This window comes from Pelobates fuscus, chromosome 1 (assembly GCF_036172605.1).
Source record: "Pelobates fuscus isolate aPelFus1 chromosome 1, aPelFus1.pri, whole genome shotgun sequence".
In the NCBI taxonomy this organism is placed as follows: Eukaryota; Metazoa; Chordata; class Amphibia; order Anura; family Pelobatidae; genus Pelobates; species Pelobates fuscus.
This window is the reverse complement of record NC_086317.1, coordinates 80,867,987-80,890,852: the sequence shown is the minus strand read 5'-3', so window position 1 is coordinate 80,890,852 and position 22,866 is coordinate 80,867,987. Positions and strand designations below refer to the sequence as shown.

At 40.1% G+C, this 22,866-nt stretch overlaps 1 protein-coding gene across 1 annotated transcript in view; it reads left to right on the top strand.

Annotated features, from left to right (window-relative positions):
- Positions 1–2,080: 2,080 nt before the first annotated feature.
- PITPNA (phosphatidylinositol transfer protein alpha) overlaps positions 2,081–22,866 on the top strand; it is a 71,423-nt gene continuing 50,637 nt past the window's right edge. Inside the window, exons 1-2 of the mRNA XM_063449926.1 lie at positions 2,081–2,188; positions 7,689–7,719. Of these exons, the coding sequence (XP_063305996.1) occupies positions 2,169–2,188; positions 7,689–7,719 (51 nt within the window). The 5' untranslated portion in view covers positions 2,081–2,168. The remainder of the gene's footprint in view (positions 2,189–7,688; positions 7,720–22,866) is intronic.

Below are 22,866 nucleotides of genomic sequence, written 5' to 3'. Positions count from 1 at the left end.
TGTGTGTGTAAAGTGAATGCTGTATATACTAAATGCAAAGTGTGCGTGTTTGTGTAGTGTGTGTATATAAGGAATGCAGAGTGTGTGTATTTGTGTAGTGTGTGTATAGTGAATGTAGTGTGTTTATATAATGTATAGTGTATGTATATAATGCAGAGTGTGTGTGTAGTGTGCATTATATAAACACACTACACAAACACACACTGAATTATATAAACACACTACACAAAGACACTGAATTATATAAACACACTACACAAACACACTGTGTATATAATGCAGTGTTTATATAATACAGTGTTTGTATAGTGTGTATATAATGCAGTGTGTGTTTGTATAGTGTGTGTGTGTATATAATGCAGTGTGTGTTTGTATAGTGTGTGTGTGTATATAATGCAGTGTGTTTGTATAGTGTGTGTGTGTGTCTAATGCAGTGTGTTTGTATAGTGTGTGTGTGTGTTTATAATGCAGTGTGTTTGTGTAGTGTGCATTATACACACACACTATACAAACACACACTGCATTATTATAAACACACACTATACAAACACACTACATTATTATACACACACTATACAAACACACTGAATTATATACACAGTGTGTTTGTGTAGTGCATGTGTATAATAAGAGTGTATGTGTGAGGGGGCATTTTTTATTAAATTATTTTTTTTATTTTTATATTAATTTTTTAATATAGAAACTATTAATTTTTTAATAATAGAAACTATTATTATTAGTTTCTTGTTGTCCCCCTCCCTGCTTGTTGCCTTGCCAGGGAGGGGGGATATGTTAATCCCTGGTGGTCCAGTGGCATTGGCTTAGCTGTGGGAGGAGGGGGCAGCAAGCGTTTACTCACCTCCCAGCAGCTCCTCCAGCTCCCATGTGTAAATCTCGCGAGACCCGCGGCCGTCAGAGCTGGCCGCGGGTCTCGCGAGATTTACACTGGGGAGCTGGAGGAGCTGCTGGGAGGTGAGTAAACGCTTGCTGCCCGCCCCCACCAGGACCGCCGGGCTTGTAATGAGCCTGGCGGTCCTGGAAGGTATTATCGGCAATATCGGTATCCCTATTGGCCGATAACGATATTGCCGAAAATACCGAATATCGGCCGATTATATCGGTAAAACCGATAATCGGTCGATCCCTAGACAAAACACACCCTCTCTGGCCCCGCCCCCTTCTTAGGGGGCCGCTCTGATTGAAAAATGCCCGGGCCTAATTTTTTTCCCAGTCCGGCCCTGCACCCTGAGATGTGTTCATAGTTTGGCTACGTTGGCCTAAAAGGTGAAATTCACTTTGCATTCCAAATAGTTTTCATTTTACACGGTTATTTGCCTACCTCCCTATAATCTGGACAGGGCGAGCAGGGCCATTAGGGGCATCACCAATAATGCAACTCACATCACTAGCAACGCCCATAATAGGTGAGGTACTGACAGGCTCCTCGACCGGTCCCAGTCAGGACCATGGAGGGAGCGTTACTGAAGCTCTTCCTGCGTGTTCCTAGTGCCGCCACACAGCGCATGCACGTCTTATGATGCATTTGCACTGTGCTGCTTCCCTGGTATCGCCAAATGCAGAACACCACGGAACTGAAGCAGGACGGAGGGACAGGACCCCGAAACGCGTGACAGTTGTGATGCCTGAATCCATTAGATGGTGAATTGCTGTTAATTTGACATTTTAGGTCAAAACAGCAGAAATTAAAAAGGAAATTGGGCTAGGAGAATTTTTTTTATTCAGACTTATTTTGGACTAAAACTTGAAATTCACTTTAATTTCCAGACCACTATTAACAGAATAACCCTGCTCTGGCTCTTACTAATAAGCAGCTGTACCCATTGCTCAACCCAAAACCCCCTATAACACTTTCCATTGCTCCTCTGCCTGCGCTAGTTAATAAAGTTTGTTGGAAAAAAAAACAAAACATTAACAGGTCGGCTCCGCATTCCCCTCACCTACAGCATTGTAGAATCCAGATGTGAGCGGAGGGGAGGGGGCGTGGCCTGGCTTCACAGGTTACGTGTGTGAGATTTTCAACGTGACGTCGTCGTTGCCGCAGTAACGCCCCGCCCCCCGCGCGGTGCGGAGTAGGAAGTGACCGGTAACCTTCACTCGGGGCCGGGAGCAACGGAGGAGAGGATCGGAGAGCGCAGGGAGCGGCCATCATGGTGCTCATCAAGGAATTGTAAGCAGGCGGGGAGTCACGGAGCGCTGGGGGCAGGGGGTGAATGAGCCGGAGAGCAGCTGTTCCATGAAGGTAGCGGCTCGCTGGTGCTGATGCTGGTCCTTGGGCTGGTGACAGTCACCGGGCGATATTTACTAAACTCCGAGTTCTATCGAATCCGAATGGCAGAGCGGAGTCCGCTCTGATTCCAGCTGTTACTGTCACTGACTTGGGGGATTTTCCAGATCTGAGATAATATATATATATATATATTTATTTTTATTTTTTTTTGTGTTTCAATTTCTCAATTTGTTTCTATTTTTCTCAAAATTCTATTTTCTAGAATTCGGAGTTTAGTAAATAACGCTGGCAGCGATGCAGAATTTAGATGAGTTTGTGGTTGTCAGTAAGCAGCCTGCATGTATGAGTACCATTGATGGGTTTGTTTGGGGGTCAGATGTGGGATAAATGGGGAGGGAGTGAAACCAAAGTCTCCTGTACTTAGAAGAGAGCAGGAAGTGTTAAAAGAGATTTACCGGCTAGAATTGCAAGTGTAAATTTCCCGATTCTATGTTTCGAGTTCTGGGAGAGGAACTTGCAGCACCCTTCCTGCTCACTGTATGGGGCAGGTGGTTATATTGTTGCAGCAGATGCACTACCTGACACCTCTCAGGTGTACAGTTTCCATTTTAGGACATTATCAGATATCATTGTCACATAGCAAATTATCTTTAGTAAATTTGCTATGTGATATCCTAAAATGGACACTTTAGGACACCGGTTAAAGGTGCTGCAGAAGCCCTCTTATGTGCATTCAGAAAAAAATAATAAAAAAAAAAAATATATATATATATATATATATACACACATCCCTATGTACAGTTATTATTGTATTTATTTTTATTAATGATTTTGTAATTTTTTTTTTTTGCATCCAGGACCACCTTGTACACACAGTTTGTTTAAATGCTCTTTGTTTTGAGATATCAGAATGTAACCTTGGTAGGATGTCCAGTGGTGTTTGCTAGATTGCCTAGCTGTTAACAATATTACTCACAAAATAACAGATAAATATTTTTTAATTTTTAGATTTAATAATCCAGAGTATAAATTTTTTTAAAACGTGACTTCTTGTGGAGGGTTTCTCCTCATGTGCACATCATGCTGTGGGTGATTGCGTGGGTGACCCACAGCACAGGGGATATTGGCAAGGACATCCTCCTTTCCAATTGGAATAGACTCATTGCTAGCAGATGATAACATGAAGTCATGTATAACAAAGCCTATAATTTGTTCTGTACAATTACAGGCATCATTTGATTAAGAACAACTTGGCATGGACTTTGATTTTGGGCTGATCTTGGGCACTCCCCACCGAGCTGTACATGCTTCGCTTTGCATTATATACAAGAAAATAAACTGGATTTAAGATATCTGAAATCCTAGTTAAAATAGAGCATTGTTTAGATTTATGGCTTAAAAATACAATTTAAAAGATCATGATTAATGTTGTAGCAAACCTTAAATGAATGAGATTATGATGTATTTTCCAGTGTTTTGTAAGGCAAATCCAAGGCTGTATGATCTTTATTATTCTTATTCCCATGGTCATAGTATTTTGCTCTTTGTAGCAAAGGTCTTGGACGAGAGGCATTTAAAAGCTTGTTGGATGTCACACGAGTTCAGAGATTTCTGAAGCTTTGTGTTGGCTGCCCTTGTATGTTCTGAGAGCAGTGTCATCTGGCAACTCTTGCACTGTTGTTTGGGGCTAAGCAGGAGTTAGAAGGATTTATTTTTATTACCAAAAAAAAAAAGAGGAAAGATGTGAATTTCATACTCTGAAACAATTAATTTCACATACATTTTCCAACAAGTGGCTGTCATTGTGAGGCAGTGCTTCTCATGGTGCTAAGGCCTCAACTGCAGAATATCTGCTCACTGTTTTTACCCTAATATGGTATATATATATATTTTGCCTTTACTAGACAGATTCTCTGTAATCAGATGTCACTCTCAGTGTGATCTAATTATTATCCAGACATTTTTGTTGAGAAGTTGTTTTATTTTCCTCTATATTTGTTATTACACTTTAGATTATCATGAGTCTCAAGTAGAATATATTATATTAGTTTTTCCATTCCTTACTGGGCTTATTATAAAAATATCAGAGTGTCTGGCATTGACCAGGCACAGTTCAAGTTAAAACAGCTTGACTGTTTTGGTCTAAATGTTACGATCGTTGGTGAACTACCACTTTGGATAAACGTGCATAGGTCTATTTGTTGAACTGGCAAGTTTTATGGGAATTCTTAGGGACGGTGCTGCAAACTGTAGGCTAAAATAGCTGAAACTGAGAATTTTTGGAGTTTGGCAGATTACATTTTTTTTTAATTGTGCAATAATCTTGCAATTGTCAACAAATTCTTGGTTTAGGGAATAATAATAATTGTTCATTCACTCTGTTTGTCTAGCTATACTTTGCATAGTGCTTCTATTGATTGTTGCCAAGGAAGTGCAATTTTATAGGTTAAAGAATGCTAGTGTTTTATTAACAGAATAAAAAATGTTCACATTGAGATGCTGGGAAAACTGTGAACTTAAAATAAGTCCATAGTAGTCCCCCCCCCTGTATAATATATCTTAATTTCTACAGACACTTTGATGTTTCAAGGTGTGTCTTGCTCTAATGTTACAGCAGAGACCAGTGTTGGCTAATTCTGGGCCGCCCATGTTTTTTGGCATAATTTCCAAGGATGCTTTAACCCCTTAAGGACACGTGACATGTCATGATTCCCTTTTATTCCAGAAGTTTGGTCCTTAAGGGGTTAAAGTGAATCTGTTTTGCCAGGTTTAACATAATTTATAACGACTCTTAAAGCAAGTGTTATGTAATACAGATAAATTGTGCATAGAATTGCTTTAGAAGCTGTTGTATGCATATCTGCTGTCCGAATTCCAGTACCTCCGTGCTTGGCGCATCCATTATTGTCACACTATTTTAGCATCCGTCCTCAAGATTTGCCTTCCTGTTTTACTCTGTAATGTTACTGTCTTGCCTGACAACACATCCCCAAGCAGAACAATCTTCTAAAATATTTTACCAGGAAGGATACATTGAGATTTCTCTCATTTTAAGTATACTGACCTGCTGGCTTCATTGCCTCCCTTACCTATATTCCATCAGCAAGTGCAGGAAATGCTTGTTGGTGGTATATCTGTGACAGAGAGCATTACAACCACCTGCTAAATGCAGTGATGGTGAACCTATGCAGGCACGCCAAGCCCTCTCTGTGGGCACACAGCCATAGGATCACCCAGGACAGTCCTGCATTTTAAGAGTCTGTCCTGGGTCCCGGGCACCCCCATTCTGGGACAATGTAGTGTCCCGGAATGAGCTGAGCTGCACCGCCGCCTCTGCAGTGGCGTATCCAGGGGGGGGCAACGGGGCAATTAGTACAGCTCCCATAGGGGAGCTACCTCATCAGGGGCCGGGGCTGTGCTGCAGCCCTTTGGTAAACTGGGCCCCTTTTAATGTTGCAGAGCGTGCTGGGAGGAAGTGACTGTTACTTCCTCCCAGCATACAGACCGCGTGGGCTGACAGGACACTGAAGAAGCAACTGGAGGAGGAGGCTGGAGAGAGAGCTTTGCAGCTTATCCTTCAGACTCCCATCATCATCACCCAGCCCCAGGAATTAACCTCCCTGCAAAAAAAAGGTATGGGAGCAGAGGATGGTTAACAGATGTAAATTGCCACTTGTGTGTTTTCCCATGTGTATGTGTGTATCTGTGAGTGTCAGTGTTTCTCTGTGTCTGTGAGCACGTGTGTGTATCTGTGAGCGGATCTGTATGTGTGTCTGTGTATCTGTGAGCGGATCTGTATGTGTGTCTGTGTATCTGTGAGTATGTGTGTGTTTAAGTAGCCAGTTAATGTTTGCAGAAATACTGAAAAATGCACTGGCAGATATGTTTCTGCCGGTCTCAAGTATACATTTGATGAAATTTACTCATGAAAGTGTCCCTGAATGGCAGTTAGTAAATGTGGTCACCCTAGTTGCTGGAGGGAGAGGGGGGGGGGCAGCTTTAGGCCCCCCCGGCGGCAATGTAGAGTAGGCGGCAATCTGCTTTCGTATCGATGGTTGGTGGGTGGGATGGAAGGCAGCTGTATGATTTGTTTTTTCTAAACTTAAACCTCAGAATTCAGGTTTAATTGCCGTTTTGGCACTTTGTGGAAAAAAAAGTTGGTTTGTATTGCGGTTTGGGCACTCGGGCTTAAAAATGTTCGCCATCACTGTGCTAGAGGGTTCTCATGCTCTCTCCCTTGTCATTTAGTGCTTACCAACTAGGCCCTTTTGCCCCAGCATATCTGTGCTGAGAACTGATTGACCAGTGGGGTATGGATTGTATGTCTAAAGTGCTGAAATTAAAATTTATAGGATTTGGTAGTTTGTATTAGTCACATTTTCTGCCCTTTGATTTAAACATTACTAATGTGTACAATGACAGGTGCATTTTAAACAGCCTAAGGGCTGTTTAGCACCATGGGAACTGGAGTTCACAAAAAAAACAAAAAAACGCATTCTTAAGGATAGGCCAATCAGAGGCGGACTCATTTTTGCTAATTAAATATAAAATTTAATATTTAAAGACCACAAATAAATAAAATATAATAGCTCCACTGCATGAAAGTGACACATTTTAAATGCCACAGAAAAAAATGCAGGTATAGAGCAGTCAACTGACAATCTAGCTGAAAATTCATGGTTGAATAAAATAATTTTTGGAACTCTAATAATTTGACCTACGTTTAATTGTAGATTTGCCACAATAACAGGTTAGTTAATAAACCCTTTAACAGAGGTGAGTAGTCTTTTCAGTGTATCGACCCAGAGACATCTGACTGGGTGATGAGCTGTGTATGTATTTGCATGTTTTTCTTGATAACATTTTACCAGTATACCAGGTGACCGCTCTGTTTGCACCATCAAATGATCTTGGTAGCATGGTTTGATCTGAAGTATATGCATAACATTGGAAAGCCTCAGTAATAATTATTGTATAAAGCTTGCTGTAAAAAAAAAAAAAAAAAAATGCCAAGGGAGAGAAGGCAAATTTACCCTCTTTGCTGACCTAAATTCCCAAACCACCCCTCTGTGCCATTTTGCAGTCCGTTCAGAAAAGTCTTTACGGAACATGCATTTAAAAACTGATCAGATTACACTGGGTTCCTACCAGTGCATCAGGCCATTCTGGTTCATTGTTATAAGCCAATCACATTGCATGAAACACCCCGACCTATTCATAGCATTAAATAACTTACATGCGCTCTACATTCTCCAAGTATTGATTTAAAGTATTCTTCACAATTGTCAACATGAGTCAAGGTTACCTTGTGATCTCCTTACACGGCACATTATTAATCATGATGAATAGATACTAAACAGCATTAGACTTCATTCTTCCACCCGCCAAATAACTCCGGGACTGTCTATTCTCCTCTAATTTCTGTTTCCTTCTCTTACAGCCGAGTTGTTTTGCCGATATCTGTAGAAGAGGTAAGAATGTATTTATTTTTAACACTTTAAATCACAGCTGGAATCTGAAAGATCTCTCAAATTATTTCTTAGCTTCTCTGGAAATGTCACCATTTAATAAAACATTGGAAATCATCTATAAATTGTCTAAACTTATTTTTGTGTAATGTTTCATTTTAAGTTTATAATAAAGATTAAGTAATTGACATCAGAATCCAACTCCATCCTGGCATACCTAGGGTAGACGTTGTACATTTGTTTTTACTGGCCTCTCTATGCTGGTTGACGGGTGCAAAGGCTTGTGGGTTTTTTTGTTGTTTTTTTTTTTTGTTTTGGTTTTTTTAGTCTGCATGGATATGCAATTCCAAGATATTAATAAATACAGCACTGTGGATTTCTACATTTTTCAGACCTATTTGATAAATATAGAGTAAACCTATTATACAATATTTTGGGTAATGATGGTTCCCCTTTTATAGTTTCGGGTGGAACCTCTAGGATTTGAAGAATTCATGGCTGTGTTCTATGACTCAGACCTTACATAGATGACTAAAACCACACATTATGATGCAAGTACACTTTATGGCAGGAGATCTGTTTTATTAAATAGTGAGTAACTCTGACTTAACTGACGTGGATATATAACTCAGTCGGAAGGAATTTATAGTTTCAAACAAGGTGGATACATTTTGTTTTTTTTCTTTTTTCAAGTTTGCCTTTTTTTGCAAGATGTTTGCAACTGGTCACTGTTCTGTAAATACATGCTTTATAGTTCCAGGTAAGTGAGAATGTTTACATCTCCTTCTTAAAGTCCAGTTTTGTATCAAAACCGGTGTTCTAAGTTTTTATAATAAGCGCCTGATTAACTCAAGCATGAAGTGCGCAGGGCAATTGTTCAAGCATAATGTAAATCATTGATCAACTGCATGTTGTCATAGATACAGCATGTTAAGCCAGTCAGTTGTCCAAACACCACATTGGTAATTAAAACTGTCTTGGATACTGGCATTGCTGATATCTGTCTCAGCGCTTCCTTCCCTCTTCCAGTCACGTGTGGTGTTCCCCAAGGCTCCATACTCGGCCCCCTGCTATTCACATTATTTATAAATGATCTGCCGAACGTCTGCAAATCCTCAACTGTACACATGTATGCAGACAACACTAATCTACGCTAGTAAACCCCAGCTACCGCAGCTTGAGGCTGTGCTCCGAAACCAATTCACAGAGGTAGAAAAGTGGATAGCGGATAACAAACTTTTCCTAAACACTGACAAAACTGTTAAAATGATCTTTGGAACTGTACCTAAATTATGTAAACTACAAAATCAACAATTGTGTATCAGAACAAATTCAAATAGCACACTGACAGCAGTCTGCTCTTTTAAATATCTAGGTGTGTTGCTAGACCCCAATCTATCCTTTGGCCTTCACATTGAAAAAATCTCTTCAAAACTTTACCCAAAACTAGGTGCCCTGTACAGAATTAAATCCTGCCCAAGTCCTACAATAAGGAAACCGTGCAACAAATGCTAATTGATTATGGGGATGTAGTGTATGCACCCGCACCGCAAACCCATTTTAATAAACTTAATACGTTATATAATTAATTCTGCCACTTTATACTAGAATGTAATTACTTTACCCACCACTATGACATGTTAAAAGAGCTAAACTGGCTGTCGCTGGAATACCAACGGACTCTTCATCTTTCCAGCCTTGTGCATAAGAGTATTTCTGGGAAGCTCCCACCCTACCAGAGTAGAATGCTCTCCCTGGCTGTTCCAACCTCCTATAACCTCCGATCCAGTACTAGCACGATATTAAGCATACCGTAATACAAAAATAAAGTGGCTCGATCCTCATTTTCCTATAGAGCACCGCAATTATGGAATAACCTCAGGGACAAAGTCAAATCTTCATTCAATCTAAAATATTTTAAGAGATCTATGGCAATATACCTCAGCACAGAATGCACCTGGCATGGTTTAATATATGTATTACCTGTTATGTATTAAATTTATGTGTGTGTGTGTGTGTATGTATGTATGTGTGTGTGTGTGTGTGTATATATATATATATATATATATATGTGTGTGTGTGTGTGTGTGTGTTTGTTTGTTTGTTTGTATATTGTATTTTTGTAATATTCTATTGTAAGAATGCAATGTTTTATGGACCCAGGACATACTTTAAAATGAGAGAAATCTTAATGTATTCATCCTGGTAAAATAATTTATAAAAAATAGAAAGCCCTTCTGCTCTCCCAAACATAGCAACCACAGTGCATGCGCTGCGGTTGATATAAAAAAATAAAATAATAAAAAAATCTCGCTAGCCACGCTTGTAATGCTGGTTAGAGAGTATAGCAACAGAGTGACTGAGGTCACTTCATTCAGATTCCAGGGTTCTATCAAATTTCTCTACCCCATGGAAATTCCCTACCCCCATCACCTGTGGTGACATGGCCGCACCGGAAGTGAGGCACGAATCAGCGTACCCGTCTACTGTACTTTTGCTCATGCACGGGAGTGCAGTATTGAGGTCTATGGTGCGTCCCGCGAGACCACCGGATCCTCCATACACCCAGCCAATTCCATGCAGCTGTCGCGGGTGATGGCTGCAGCCAGGGATTGACACTTAGGTTCTGCCTTGTGTCAAAGTAAGTCAGGCGGAGGAGAAATACAGAGAGAATGTAGTCTCTACTTTGTCTCTGTTTATCTCTTGAATGGGTTAAAATCTCAGTGAAATTCCAACACCATCATAATGACTATATCATAAAGATTCTATTTTGGAGGGGGTGACAGTGTCACTTTAAATGAAATAAACCTTTCATTGTTTGACTCATAGTGAATCCTTACTAGAGCTGATTTGAATCTTCCCTCCAGCTTTTACTTTGTTGACCCAGTGATTCATTCAAAGCTGCAGAGTCCAAAGGACAACATAGCAATCGACCTATATACTCTAGAATTAGAATTCCTTTTCTTGGTGTTTCGTTGTTCCCACTAATTAGTGCAGTTTTCCAGAGCTTTTGCTAACACTATGAAAGAGTCCAATTATTTCAGCCAGTATAATGTAAAACGTTGTACTGTAGCTGATCAGTACTGCAAAGCCTCGGGCCTGCCCAGAAACTCCATAACATTGCAGAATAATCTTAAATCCTTGGTATTAAAAAAAAAATTAAAAAAAATTGCATGTTACAGTCCCTGATAAATGACCAAACATAAGAATTCTACAACCAAACCAATGAAAAACAGAGCTGCACTCATCGTGTGTTCTGTCTTTATTACTGTCTTTTTTACTCTGCTTTACTACGTAACTTTTTTAAATTCTACCTGTGTTTTCTTGATGTTTGACGCGTACTGTTCAGGGCTGGGTCGAACCATTTGTTACAACTTACAAATCGCATCATGTAATGTGTTGGAAAAAACAGCTGTGCTCGCTAGTTGTGCAGCATATAATCTTTTTGTTAATCAATAATAATTGAATTTTTTTAAAAAGGGAAACAAAAACCATGCAGAACCAGAATCCATAAACAATCATCTCATTCTGTGTATAACATCAGTTGGTTCTCTGGCTAGAAGTAAAGACATTGCAGGACATACTGATGCACAAGTAAACCACAAATACAGCTGATCATATATGTACTGGCCCTAAGGTGCCAAAACAATACCCTAGATATAGTCTGCAGTCACAAAATAACAACAAAGTATTTAACCAGGAAAGGTACATTCATGTATTATTTGGTTTCAAAGTACATCCTGGAAGTGTTTATTTTTGCCCAAGTCCAAAGATGTTACTATTACCCAATTTATTGGTCCTCTTTTTATCTATCTCTGAAGGATGAAGGGGGCTGAGTGTACCCTGATGGTAATTGAACCTGCAACACTCAAGGGTTGAACAGATTCTACTGATGATGCATTTGCTCACTGAGCTATCTCATTAACTTAAATGAAAATATGCTATATATACTATTATCAATTTCCTGTTCGTAGCTGTCCTGTGGCTGAGGTGAAGCAGTGTTGCTGCTATTATGTTTTTATTTATTTAGACTTTTGCTTGTTTTACGTTTTATCATTATCTGTGCTGCCAACCTTAACACTTATTTGTCCTTTTAATCTATCACTCTTTTGTTGGTATTTTATAGATACTTTTTTACCAGTTTTTTTTTTTGAGTCATTACCTTTTTGAACAAGTAGCTCTGCATGACCTTATTTTGGGAGTCTGTTATCTTTCTGGACATCTCTAGGTCTGTGCTTCAACCTCGCATTTCACTTCTATACTCCATAAGTGTAGTATTACACACAAATGTGTGATTGGAAGATTTGAGGTTTTAACACTGTGTTAAATGGAGGACCCTATAGTGCCCCTCTCCCTCCCAACCCCCATTCCAAGTTTCTGAAGGGGTTAAAAGATCTTCAGTGACTTACCGGAGTCCAGCGCCGATGTCCCTCTGCGTTGGGTCAGGATCCGCCTACTCCTCACCCGCCATTAGTCGGCGGGGGAGACCTAATGCGCATGTGCGGCAATTGCCGCGCACGCGCATTAGACCTCCCCATAGGAAAGCATTATTTATTGTTTTCTTATGGGGATTTCGACGACGCTGGAGGTCCTCACATAGCGTGAGGAGGTCCAGCGTTGTTTTTAGCACTTTTCGTGTTCTAAGAAGGACTTAACCCTGCAAGGTAATTATTGCTTATCAAAACTGCAATAACTGCAATAACTACACTTGCAGGGTTAAGGGTTGTGGGAGTTGGCACCCAGACCACTCCAATGGGCAGAAGTGATCTGGGTGCCTGGAGTGTCCCTTTAAGAATACTGGTAAATTCATGATTACAATTCTACTAGACAGACGCTACATTAAACCTTTCACATGTGTATTCTACAGCTTTGGAAAAAAAATATTAGGTGCCTTTTACCTCTTGGGGAATGTAAATACCCATGATTTTTCTTCATACCATAGTGAATCAAATCATCATTTACTTTGAGATATTTCCACTTTATTTGCAGTATTTCTCCAAAAAATGCAGGTAGTGAACTCAAGAAATTAAATAAGTCTAGCAATTCTGGATCTAACTAAACACAGGTTTCTAGTTCCTCTCTTTGGGCACTGGAGGAAATTACTGTAAAGTGTTTGTGGCACGCACTTAAAAGACCACTATAGGCACCCAGACCACTTCAGCTCAATGAAGTGGTCTGGGTGCATTGTCCCTCAGGTTTTAACCCTTGAGATGCAAACATAGCTGCTATGTTTACATTTGGGGTTAATCCAGCCTCTAGTGGCTGTCTTCCGGACAGGCGCATCTGCCACGCTGGAGGCATATTATTCCTCCATCGCGCAGAGCGTCCGTAGGAAAGCATTGAGAAATGCTTTCCTATGGACACTTTGAATCCGCGCGCGGCACTTGCCGCGCATGCGCATTCGGCTCCGCTGACGTCGGTGGGGGAGGAGAGGTCACCAGCGCCGACTCTGTGGCCATATGTTGGGATGGTTGCCTGGCAGCACCCATTCTTTGAAGTCTCTTTCTTTGCCATCTTCCCTTCATCCCTCTTTCATCCTTTTCCATATTTTTTTTTTTTACAGTGCTGCTGTTTCTTTCCAATAGTTTCTCTGTTACAATTGTTCAAGAAATATATTCCAATAACCAGCAGATTGTACTTTGTCCTTTTTAATGATCTGTGACAACCATTAGTAATCCCTGGGAATCTTAGATAAGAGTTAACTATTAGGTGACTGTGTAAAAGGCATGTTCACCAGAACGCTTGTCAACCTGTGCTACGATATTTAGCATTCTGTTAAAGCACCATAAATGCATTCAATAAAGATTCATCACAAACATGTTTTTTCCATGTGAACATTTTGTTCACTATAATGTTTCTTTTTATAGTGAAAACTTGCCCCAGTATGTTTATTTCAGCGTTAAAAGTAGGAATTGGCAAAGCTTAATACAAAATGCCTAATCTCACGTCTACTTTAATGTTTTGTTATGGTTTTATGTATTTTTTTTTTATTTTTTCCGTTTTCAATTTTACAGGAATTGGTGACTTCTTTGTTTCCTGCTGTGTTCTCAGCATGTAGTCAAGATACTGAACATCAACCCCAAGGCTGACTAAGTCTCTAGCAAAGCCTCACTTACATAGCATAAATGTTTAACAGGCATAACTGCAGATCTGCTAAACATTTTTGTTGCCTCGTTGGTCTATATTAAAGGGACATTATAGGAATCCAGATCACCTCATTTCATTGAAGTGGTCTGGGTGCAGTGCACCTGTCCCCTTAGGCCTCAGAGAAACTGTTATGTTTATAGTGCAGGCTAAGGCTGTCTATTGTGGCCTTTTTTCAGATCGCCACTAGAGGCCATTCCTGCATTTACACAGAGTTTAAATCCGTGAAAGGAAGCTGGACGACCTAATGCTTTGCATGAAGATATCCAGTGTCTTCAAATCCCCCAAAGGTAAGCACTGATTCACTGCTTTCCTAAAGGGACGTCCTAATGGGCAGTGCTTGCCTCGCATGCGCTTTAGGTTCTGTCCCATTGCCGACATCGGCGGGGGAGGAGTCAGCCCTGAAGGACATGGGCGTTGGAAAGAGGGAACTGTAAAAAATAGTTTTTTTTTTTAAAGTTTTTTTTCTAAGCCTTTCCTCCCCAAGGGGAGAGACAACAATAACCTTCTGGTTGAGGGGCACTATGACATTAGGAATACACTCTTGTATTCCTAACACTATAGTGTTCCTTTAAATAAACACTCTATTTAAAAAAATGATGTACAATTGTAGATATACACCACATAAAAATATGCATTACATTTTCCCAATATGAGGAGGTGAGGCCAGAGTGTAGGCCTGTGTTGTGCAAACCAATGACATGCACACCATCCCAAGATGGGAATGGCAGTTTGATGTCCCTCCAAGGCATCCCACTCAGAGCCCTGCTGAAGAGCATAGGGAAAATATCCTGTGTATGTGTGGTGTGATAGGGACTGTAGCTTTGGGGGCAATAAAGGCTGTAGATGTGGGAATGGAAATGTCTGTCTGTCATATAAGGGGTATATGGGTTGTAGAAGCAATTATACAAATATATTTTTAATAAAAAAAAAAAACCAAGATTTATTTCCCCCTCACTATGACTTACCTTGACCGTGTACACTCAACAGGTGCAGACAACTACGTCCTGCTGGTGCTGGAGGTAGTATCAGAGCTTTTATTTATTAACCTCTGGCAATGCTCTAATACAGACGCCACAGTAGTTCAATCCCCTACGCACTAGTGTGGATTGGCTCTGAAGACCCCTCTCTAAGCCGGCACTCGGGTAGCGCTGACCGTGCAGAAGCCTTTTGGAGAGATCCCCTTGCGGCCCACCAGTCTTTCACTTGGTTTGCCCTATAGCCAGTCTGGGCCTGGTTGTGATTGACAGTTGAGGAGGTGTAACAACGCTCCTTCATAAAAGTGCCAATTTCTATTGAAATCTGCACTTTTATAAAATAGAGAGGGAGGGGGTTAGACATTCTTTAGTGAACTAAAGTGCTTATGGCCTGTTCTTTTAAAGGATTACTTAAACACTTTAAAATGCATTTAAAAAATAAAAAATGTAAATAAAAAAATATTGGCCATTATTATTTAGGTCCTTTTGCTTCCCTATCTCTAGAATATTAAAAAATTGAGTGCCAGTTGAAGCTTCCAACTTGGCTTTCCCTCATGATGTCACAGCAGCCGCGAGCTGTCCATTCAAGGGCTTCTCATAGAGAAGACTGTGATTGAACCATTTAACCGGCTTAGAGCTAATTTGCGCACTCTGAGCCATCAAGGGGAGGGAAATATTAGAAAAAATAAATGCGTTGATTTGGAGGCGGTGAGGGCTGCATGAAAGGAGGGAGGGAGGAGATATCGATGCTTTCCCTTAAAGGCTGTGCCTGCAAGGGCAATCTCAATACGTTCGTTGCCAGCATGCGGTGTGCTCGGACAACAGATATATTTTATGCACAGAATCTATTTCTAGTCCCCAGCACACAAGTGCTAGTATTTCAGCATGTTCAGTGCACATACTGACTCCTACCACCATGACCACTTTAAATCACTGAAGTGGTCATAGTGGTTGGATTAATCTTTTAAAACATGAGCGTCTGCAGCATAGGGCCAGAGATGGAAAGTCCTCCTCCAAAACTGCCCTTACTATTGATTAAATGGTGGCCAAGAGTGCCTACACAGTTTAACCATGTGGATGTCACTGCCTCTAAGAATTCATAAATTGTGAACAAAACTGCATGCATCTTGTCATGGTGAAAAAACTACCACTCTGATTCTAACTCCCCCAAAATAAAATCTAGTTACTCCGAACCTTAAGTTGCTCTGTCACTTTCTGGAATCTTTGCATACTTTGCAGAGACCCCTGATGGTGACTCTGCCACTTGCTGAGCTTTACTTATCTGAACCTGTCCTTCCCGTCCGCTGCCACCTCGTTCCGTAGGAGCCTCTACAGCTCCTGGAGCTTAATCTGCTAGGAGCTGACTTCCGTGCGGTACTCTTGCTCATTCACAAGAGTACAACACTAATGTCTGTGGAGGATCCAGCGAGAACCTCTATAGACAAAGCCTCTTTCCCGACTGGGGGCTTGAGAAAGCCTGACTGCTTTTTTTTTTTTTTTTTTTTTTAAATCTATTTTTTCCCATCTTCAAGCACTGGCAAAATACACAAGACAAAGTGTTACGTTGACTTTTAGTGTAATCCGGCTTCAGTTTTGAGTGGAATTCCATCAGTATTTATGAGCCTTTCATAAAGATGTTATCTTTATGAAATACTCATTAGGGAGAGGACAGACCAGGTGTAAATGTTACTCTTCCTATGGTCATGTAGTAAGTGTTGCGAAACTCCCAAAATTACAATGATTTCATATTTTCTTCCAATTCCCTCATTTCTCACTTCCTGCAATCCGTGGAACCTTCCCTTTATCTCTGTGGGATGGTTTATAACCGGAGGGAAATTTAAGACGATGTCCTCTTGTTGTGGTAGTTTTTCTTCTTTTAAATATAGTCTCCTCCTTTACTGTGATTCCCTTTTATATATTTAAATGTTTCTATCATATCCCCCCTGTCTCGTCTTTCCTCCAAGCTATACATGTTAAGATCATTTAACCTTTCCTGGTAAGTTTTATCCTGATATCCATGAACCAGTTTAGTAGCCCTTCTCTGAACTCTCTCTAAGGTATCAATATCCTTCTGGAAATACGGTCTCCAGTACTGCGTACCAATACTCCAAGTGAGGTCTCACCAGTTTTCTGAACAATTGCATGATCACTTCCCTCTTTCTACTGCTAATGCCTCTCCCTATACAACCAAGCATTCTGCTAGCATTTCCTGCTGCTCTATTACACTGTCTGCCTACCTTTAAAGGGATACTATAGTCACCCAGACCACTTCAGCTCAATGAGAAATGCTTTCCTATGGACACTTTGAATGCGCGTGCGGCACGTTGGCGGGGGTGGAGAGGTCACCAGCGCCGAGGGAGCCCGGCGCTGGATTAAGCTAAGTGGCTGAAGGGCCCTAAGGGCACTATAGTGTCAGGAAAACCGCTTTGTTTTCCTGACACTATAGTGATCCTTTAAGTCATGAGAAATAATCACCCCTAAATCCTAAACCCTGCTCTAAGCCATTGATTGTTGTCCTGAAGTTGTGAAACCGTTTTAGTATGATTCCTACAGAGCCAGGGCCCGCCTGCCACCATAACCACTGTATTAACCCTAATGTGTCTTGGTAGGAAACTACTTTCTTTCCCATTTTTTTTCTTTATTTCCTCCCCATTTTCTTTGTTTACATTTTAGAAAAGTGAAATTGCATTACAGAACAAAACCAGTTTGCGAGGAAACACATTGCAGATTACGTTAAAAAGGTGAATACAGTGCAAACAGACCTAAACAAACCCATGTTACAGTGCCATTTTTGGGCTGCTGACATTGGGGTAGCTATGTGCAGAGTGAGAGTATACATTTTTGTTTACAATTTACTTACTGTTCGGTTATTTTATATGCTCCTATGTAAGCATATCAATAAATGTACTGTATTGTACCTCGGAAATTGATTCTAAAATGTTAGACCCTTTAATAAAAAGAGGATCTTCCTCCTTATCCAACATTTTAGATTTTACTGTACTTGATAAACTGTATAGTATTTTGTTTTTACTTTTTTTTCCTAATATATACTTATCTGAACAAATGTGTAAATATTTGAGATATTTTATCTGTGTTACAGTTAGCATATTAAGCATTTCTTAGAACACTCACAAGATCTATTTGTAGATCATGTTAACATATCGGTTTGCTTTTTCTTCAACTCTTGTAAAATAAATTGATAAGAATTTTAGCAAACTCGTGTCTTTTTTTTTTTAGGTGTAGAGGGCATTCGTCTACATTGAGTTAAAAGGTTCCACAGTGGAATACTGGGAGCAAATCAAGAAAATACATTTGGATTGGCTGATCGCCAAATATTCAGCTTTTTCTTTTTTTTTTATTAGTGTACTGTTCTTTTATCTTGACTGAAAGCTTGAGGATCTTGATGGTGCTGTGGAATGGCCACCTTAAAAAGACACTCTAAGCACTCTAGGTGCGTAGGCAGTAGTGGTTATGGTGCTTGGAGTGTTCATTTTTGAACAACTCTTGGCTTATTCTAATTGTAAGAATTCTCTGAGTACAGTCCCTTTTTTGTTTCATGGTTCTGCAAAAATGATGGATTCTTGGCACTATAAGCCCACAGTTAATCTGCCTCATTATTACTCCAATATATTTGTAGGAGCAATCCGAAACTGGCCATACCAAATCACCATCCACCCTTTCAGGTTATGTTACAAATCCTATTTTCTTTATTCCCTACTTTGTTTTATCATAAATGCAACAGGTTTGATTCAAAACAGATTTTTTTTTCATACAGCATTTAAACAGTGATCTCTTATTAAACGACCATCTTGATATTATACCAACAGTTTTAATCCTTGAAACCATTACAGTCTGTGTTGGCCCATCCATTGGGGCACTTAAGGCAGAACCTCTTTCTATAACCTGGAATGCTTTGCATAAACCTACTATGCCTTTTTTATTTTTACTTTTAATTTTGTTAGGTTTTGTTTCAAAGGTAGTGGTAGTTTTAAAACCGTTGTTGATATACTGTTTTTCTTTTTAATTCAAAGAAATGTACTTGTTACTAGGCTTTTCAGTACACCTGTACAGATTATGAATTTGAAAAAGATCTCTCAGTGGGTGAATGAACAAGATGCAGACTGGAGATGACTCCCCTTTTCCCAGTTTGGCTCTTTATGATCTGTTCTTACCTTTTAATTTTTCTGCTCGCACTGTGATTACCCAACATATTTACCCTCCTATCCCAAGATTGCTGTCTTTTCCACTCTTGCTGAAACACATGGACCACCTTGAGGACTCTGTCATTTTATTACTTGTGTGATTTTTGGATGCAGTTACAGAGTATGTTGATACCCCCAGCAACCAATGTGGGTTGACAGTTTTCCTCTGAAGTGCAAGGGCAGAGACCCTAAACCCTGCTTGCTTGATGACCATTGTCTGGGCAGTATTCACTGACTTTCTATGCGCAGCAGACGACCAGGGGCATTCCTGGAGGGATACAAGGGGCAAGTTTCAATCACATGGTAGAAGGACGCATGTCAAGCCATGGGATTCCACAAGGCTACCTTCTGGTTCTGCTACTTGGAGAGACTGTGCTTCGCTGGCGAGACGTTCCTGGCATCAAAATGTTACAGGCTTCAAGAACTGGTTGGTGATCGTTCCTGGCTCTTTACAGTTTTTGTCCTTCGCGCTATGGGAAGTCTAGGGTTCAATAGTTATTTACTCCTGCAGTATTTGTCTTGCCTTCATCAATGAGTCCGCTAGCTCACCGGGCCACGACGTTGTCTTGTATAGCAGAGCTGTGTTTATTTCTTTATTTTAGCAGTTTGTTCCGGTGAGTTTAATTTTCTATCAATTTAGTCGTTGTGTCTATGAGCCTATATGCTTATACTTATTACCTTCTTTCCATAATTTTATAACACTGAGGCATAATTGGTTGTGTCTGCAAATTAATGTACCCATGGAATAATGTTTTCTTTCTTACTTCACATTTGCCTTGTCTCATGAAATGTTCTCAATGCTCAGGCTGCTGGCTGGCTGGGGAGAAAACATTGTGTAACTTGAAACTATACAAACTGACTTATAAAATATCAAGATAGATAGATGGATATTTCTTCTGTAGCCAACAAGTTATTTTTAGTGTCCTTGCTCTCTGGGATGTTGAATTCAAGAGAGTTTGTTGTAGCCTTGAATACTCTCACCCTGGCTGCCTTCTTTATGTGTGTACCAGAGATAGTCAGAGGCTGTCAGGGAGACAGGCACTAGAGGCTGGATTAACCCCAAATGTAAACATAGGAGTTTCCCTGAAACTGCTATGTTTTCAGCTGCAGGATTAAAACTAGAGGGACCTGGCATCCAGACCACTTAATTGAGCTGAAGTGGTCTGGGTGCCTATAGTGGTCCTTTAAGCGCCTCTAGTGGCTGCTCTTGGCCAAGTGACATTTTTGGGGGGGACAGGGACGGGGACGGGGGGGGGGGGACGACTGTGCTTGTATAAACAAACCACTACAGTAATATATTGTGGGTTTTTTTAAGACCTTTGAGTTAAAAAAAAAAAAAAAAAGCTAATACAAAGAGGGGTACAGATGTTGGATTACAGGTAAGTTACACAGTTGTGGAGGCTAAAAAAAATAACACTCCTACATTAAAAATACATTTTGTGTATTATTTCCTTTAAAGGGTCATTGTAGTCACCAGAACGACTACAGCTTAATATAGTGGTTATGGGGTCTATAACATGTTCCTGCAGGCTTTTCAATGTAAACGCTGCCATTTCAGAGATTTTTGAAAACCGAAATGCAAATCCATGTGAACATTGCAGGGTTGGTGACGTTTTCCCAAGTTACCACTTGTGTCTAAATTTTGCAATATGTTTTTCAGCTCAATTCTGCGTTTTTCATATAGGGCTGCTCCCTAAACGTAGGTGCCTACTTGATGTGAATGAGGTTTAACTTACAAGTAGGCAAGTGTTAGAATATATAACGTAGTAAAGACATTGAAAGCGACACATATTTACAGATTTTCATTTGACTAATAAAAGCAGCATCTTTTGCGTGATGATGGGTTTTTAATTAGACTGACTTTCAGTTGACTAATCTCTCACTTGTTATAATGAATCTTAACGTGGTTTCCAACTTTTAATGTTCTGATTAATCACATTAATTACTAATGTCCTTTTTATTGTGTTGCAAGGTATCATAATATTTCCGTTTCTAATGGAGACAATCTGCACAGCTTGTGCTGATCTCTACCGGTAGATCATTACTTTTTATTTGTATAAAGCTGAATATGAGTACACAATATTAAAGGTACAATCCCCAGCTAAGGATGTATGCAGATCTAGATGGTCAATTCTGATGAAGCCCTGAGAGGAGAAACACGTTAAGTGTCGTCCCTAGCATTTATTGGACATTAATGTTTTTTATTTTATAAAGTATTTTAATTTATATAATAAAGTTAAACATATTTTTTTATGCTGTTTAGATTTAACAAATAATTTACCCCCTACCTGCTTCCTGGATATCTTTAATATCCCACGGTGGGGATTATACCACCTACGACTCATTACACTAGAGCAAGTCCTGCTCTAGAAAGTGTAAGTACATTTCTATTTAGTCATTTCACTTATATGTACAAATTGCACCACTATAGTAGTTTTTTTGCTTCTGTCTTCTATATTATACAAGAAACCTCATATTAAGAGCACCTCTGCCATCTAGATCTGCATACATCCTTAGAAGATACTTGTACCGTCTGTGCAAAATATAGCAGAGCTCTTAGTTAGCTCTATAAAACGTGAGTGGAGTACCTACACGAGCCTGCTTAGAGTTGCACTTTATTCATTGCACTAATATTCGTGTCTGTTCTCTTTTTGAGGCTACTATTAACCTAAACATCCTAATAAGGATACTACACATAGACGTTTTTGGCGTGTGGTGTTTTGTTGTTTGTTTTTTCTAAGGAAGTTTAAAAGTTAGATCTCTCTTTACAGGAAGACTGTAGGTCACACGTAGGGGAGGTGTGACTATGGCTGCTTAATCAAAGGGATTTAAGCAATTTAAATGTAACTGAAGGCGTTGACATGTTTTACATTTTTAGTGTTTGAACTATGTATAGCTCAAGGTATATTCCTAACATACTCCTTTATGACGCTTTTACACACCATCACACAAACCTCGGTCTCCTCTCCTCCAGCGTAGTTCTGTGTCAGCACCAGAGGGAGGAGGAGAGGTCGGAGTTACTACAATCCCTCTTGCCAAGTGTTCGGCAAGCACGGAAGGTAAAATCCTGCTGCCCAAGGTACAGACCTAGGCCAGAATACATGGCTGCATAGACTTGCATACATATACTGTGCCTGTGTCCTAATTGCTCCAGTACCACCACTTGCTATGCTGCAAACAATGACTTAATTTGGGGGTATCCTAAATTAATTTTGTGATTGCAACCGCAATGAAAAATTGTGACCTAAAAATAGGGAAAATGTTCTTGAATGACTTGTTCACTTTAACACTGTCTGTTTCTCCCACTGGAACAAACTCCCAGGCACTAGAGAACTATATGTTTGCAATGTCAGATGTGTGGGAAAGTGGCATTTCCAGATACTGCTCGGAATAAGACAGAGGGCTTTGTTCTTACCCCGCCTTACAATTTGGATTGCACTGACCTGTTTTATTTCACAAGATTACTTCCAAATGTGTTGTACATTTCTGTTTTTTTTAGCTACTTTTGTTTAAATGTGCTCGTCTTTACAGAGTGTTTTTCTTAGTTCCATAGCAACTGGGTAACAAATATTATGTTTAGACACCACACTCGCAGAGATTTATAATACTGTAACAAATATCTGACATCCATGTGGATGAAAATGCAAGCAGGCCTGCTTGTCTGTGCAACAGGATCTTCAGTGAGGGTTCAGTGAAAATTGAGCTTAGGATATTTTTTTCCATTATTTTAAAACTGAGAAAGCTATAGTGTGTGTGTGTGTGTGTGTGTGTGTGCGGGCGTGCGAGCGGGCGTGCGAGCGTGCGCACACACGTCAGACCGCTTGAGT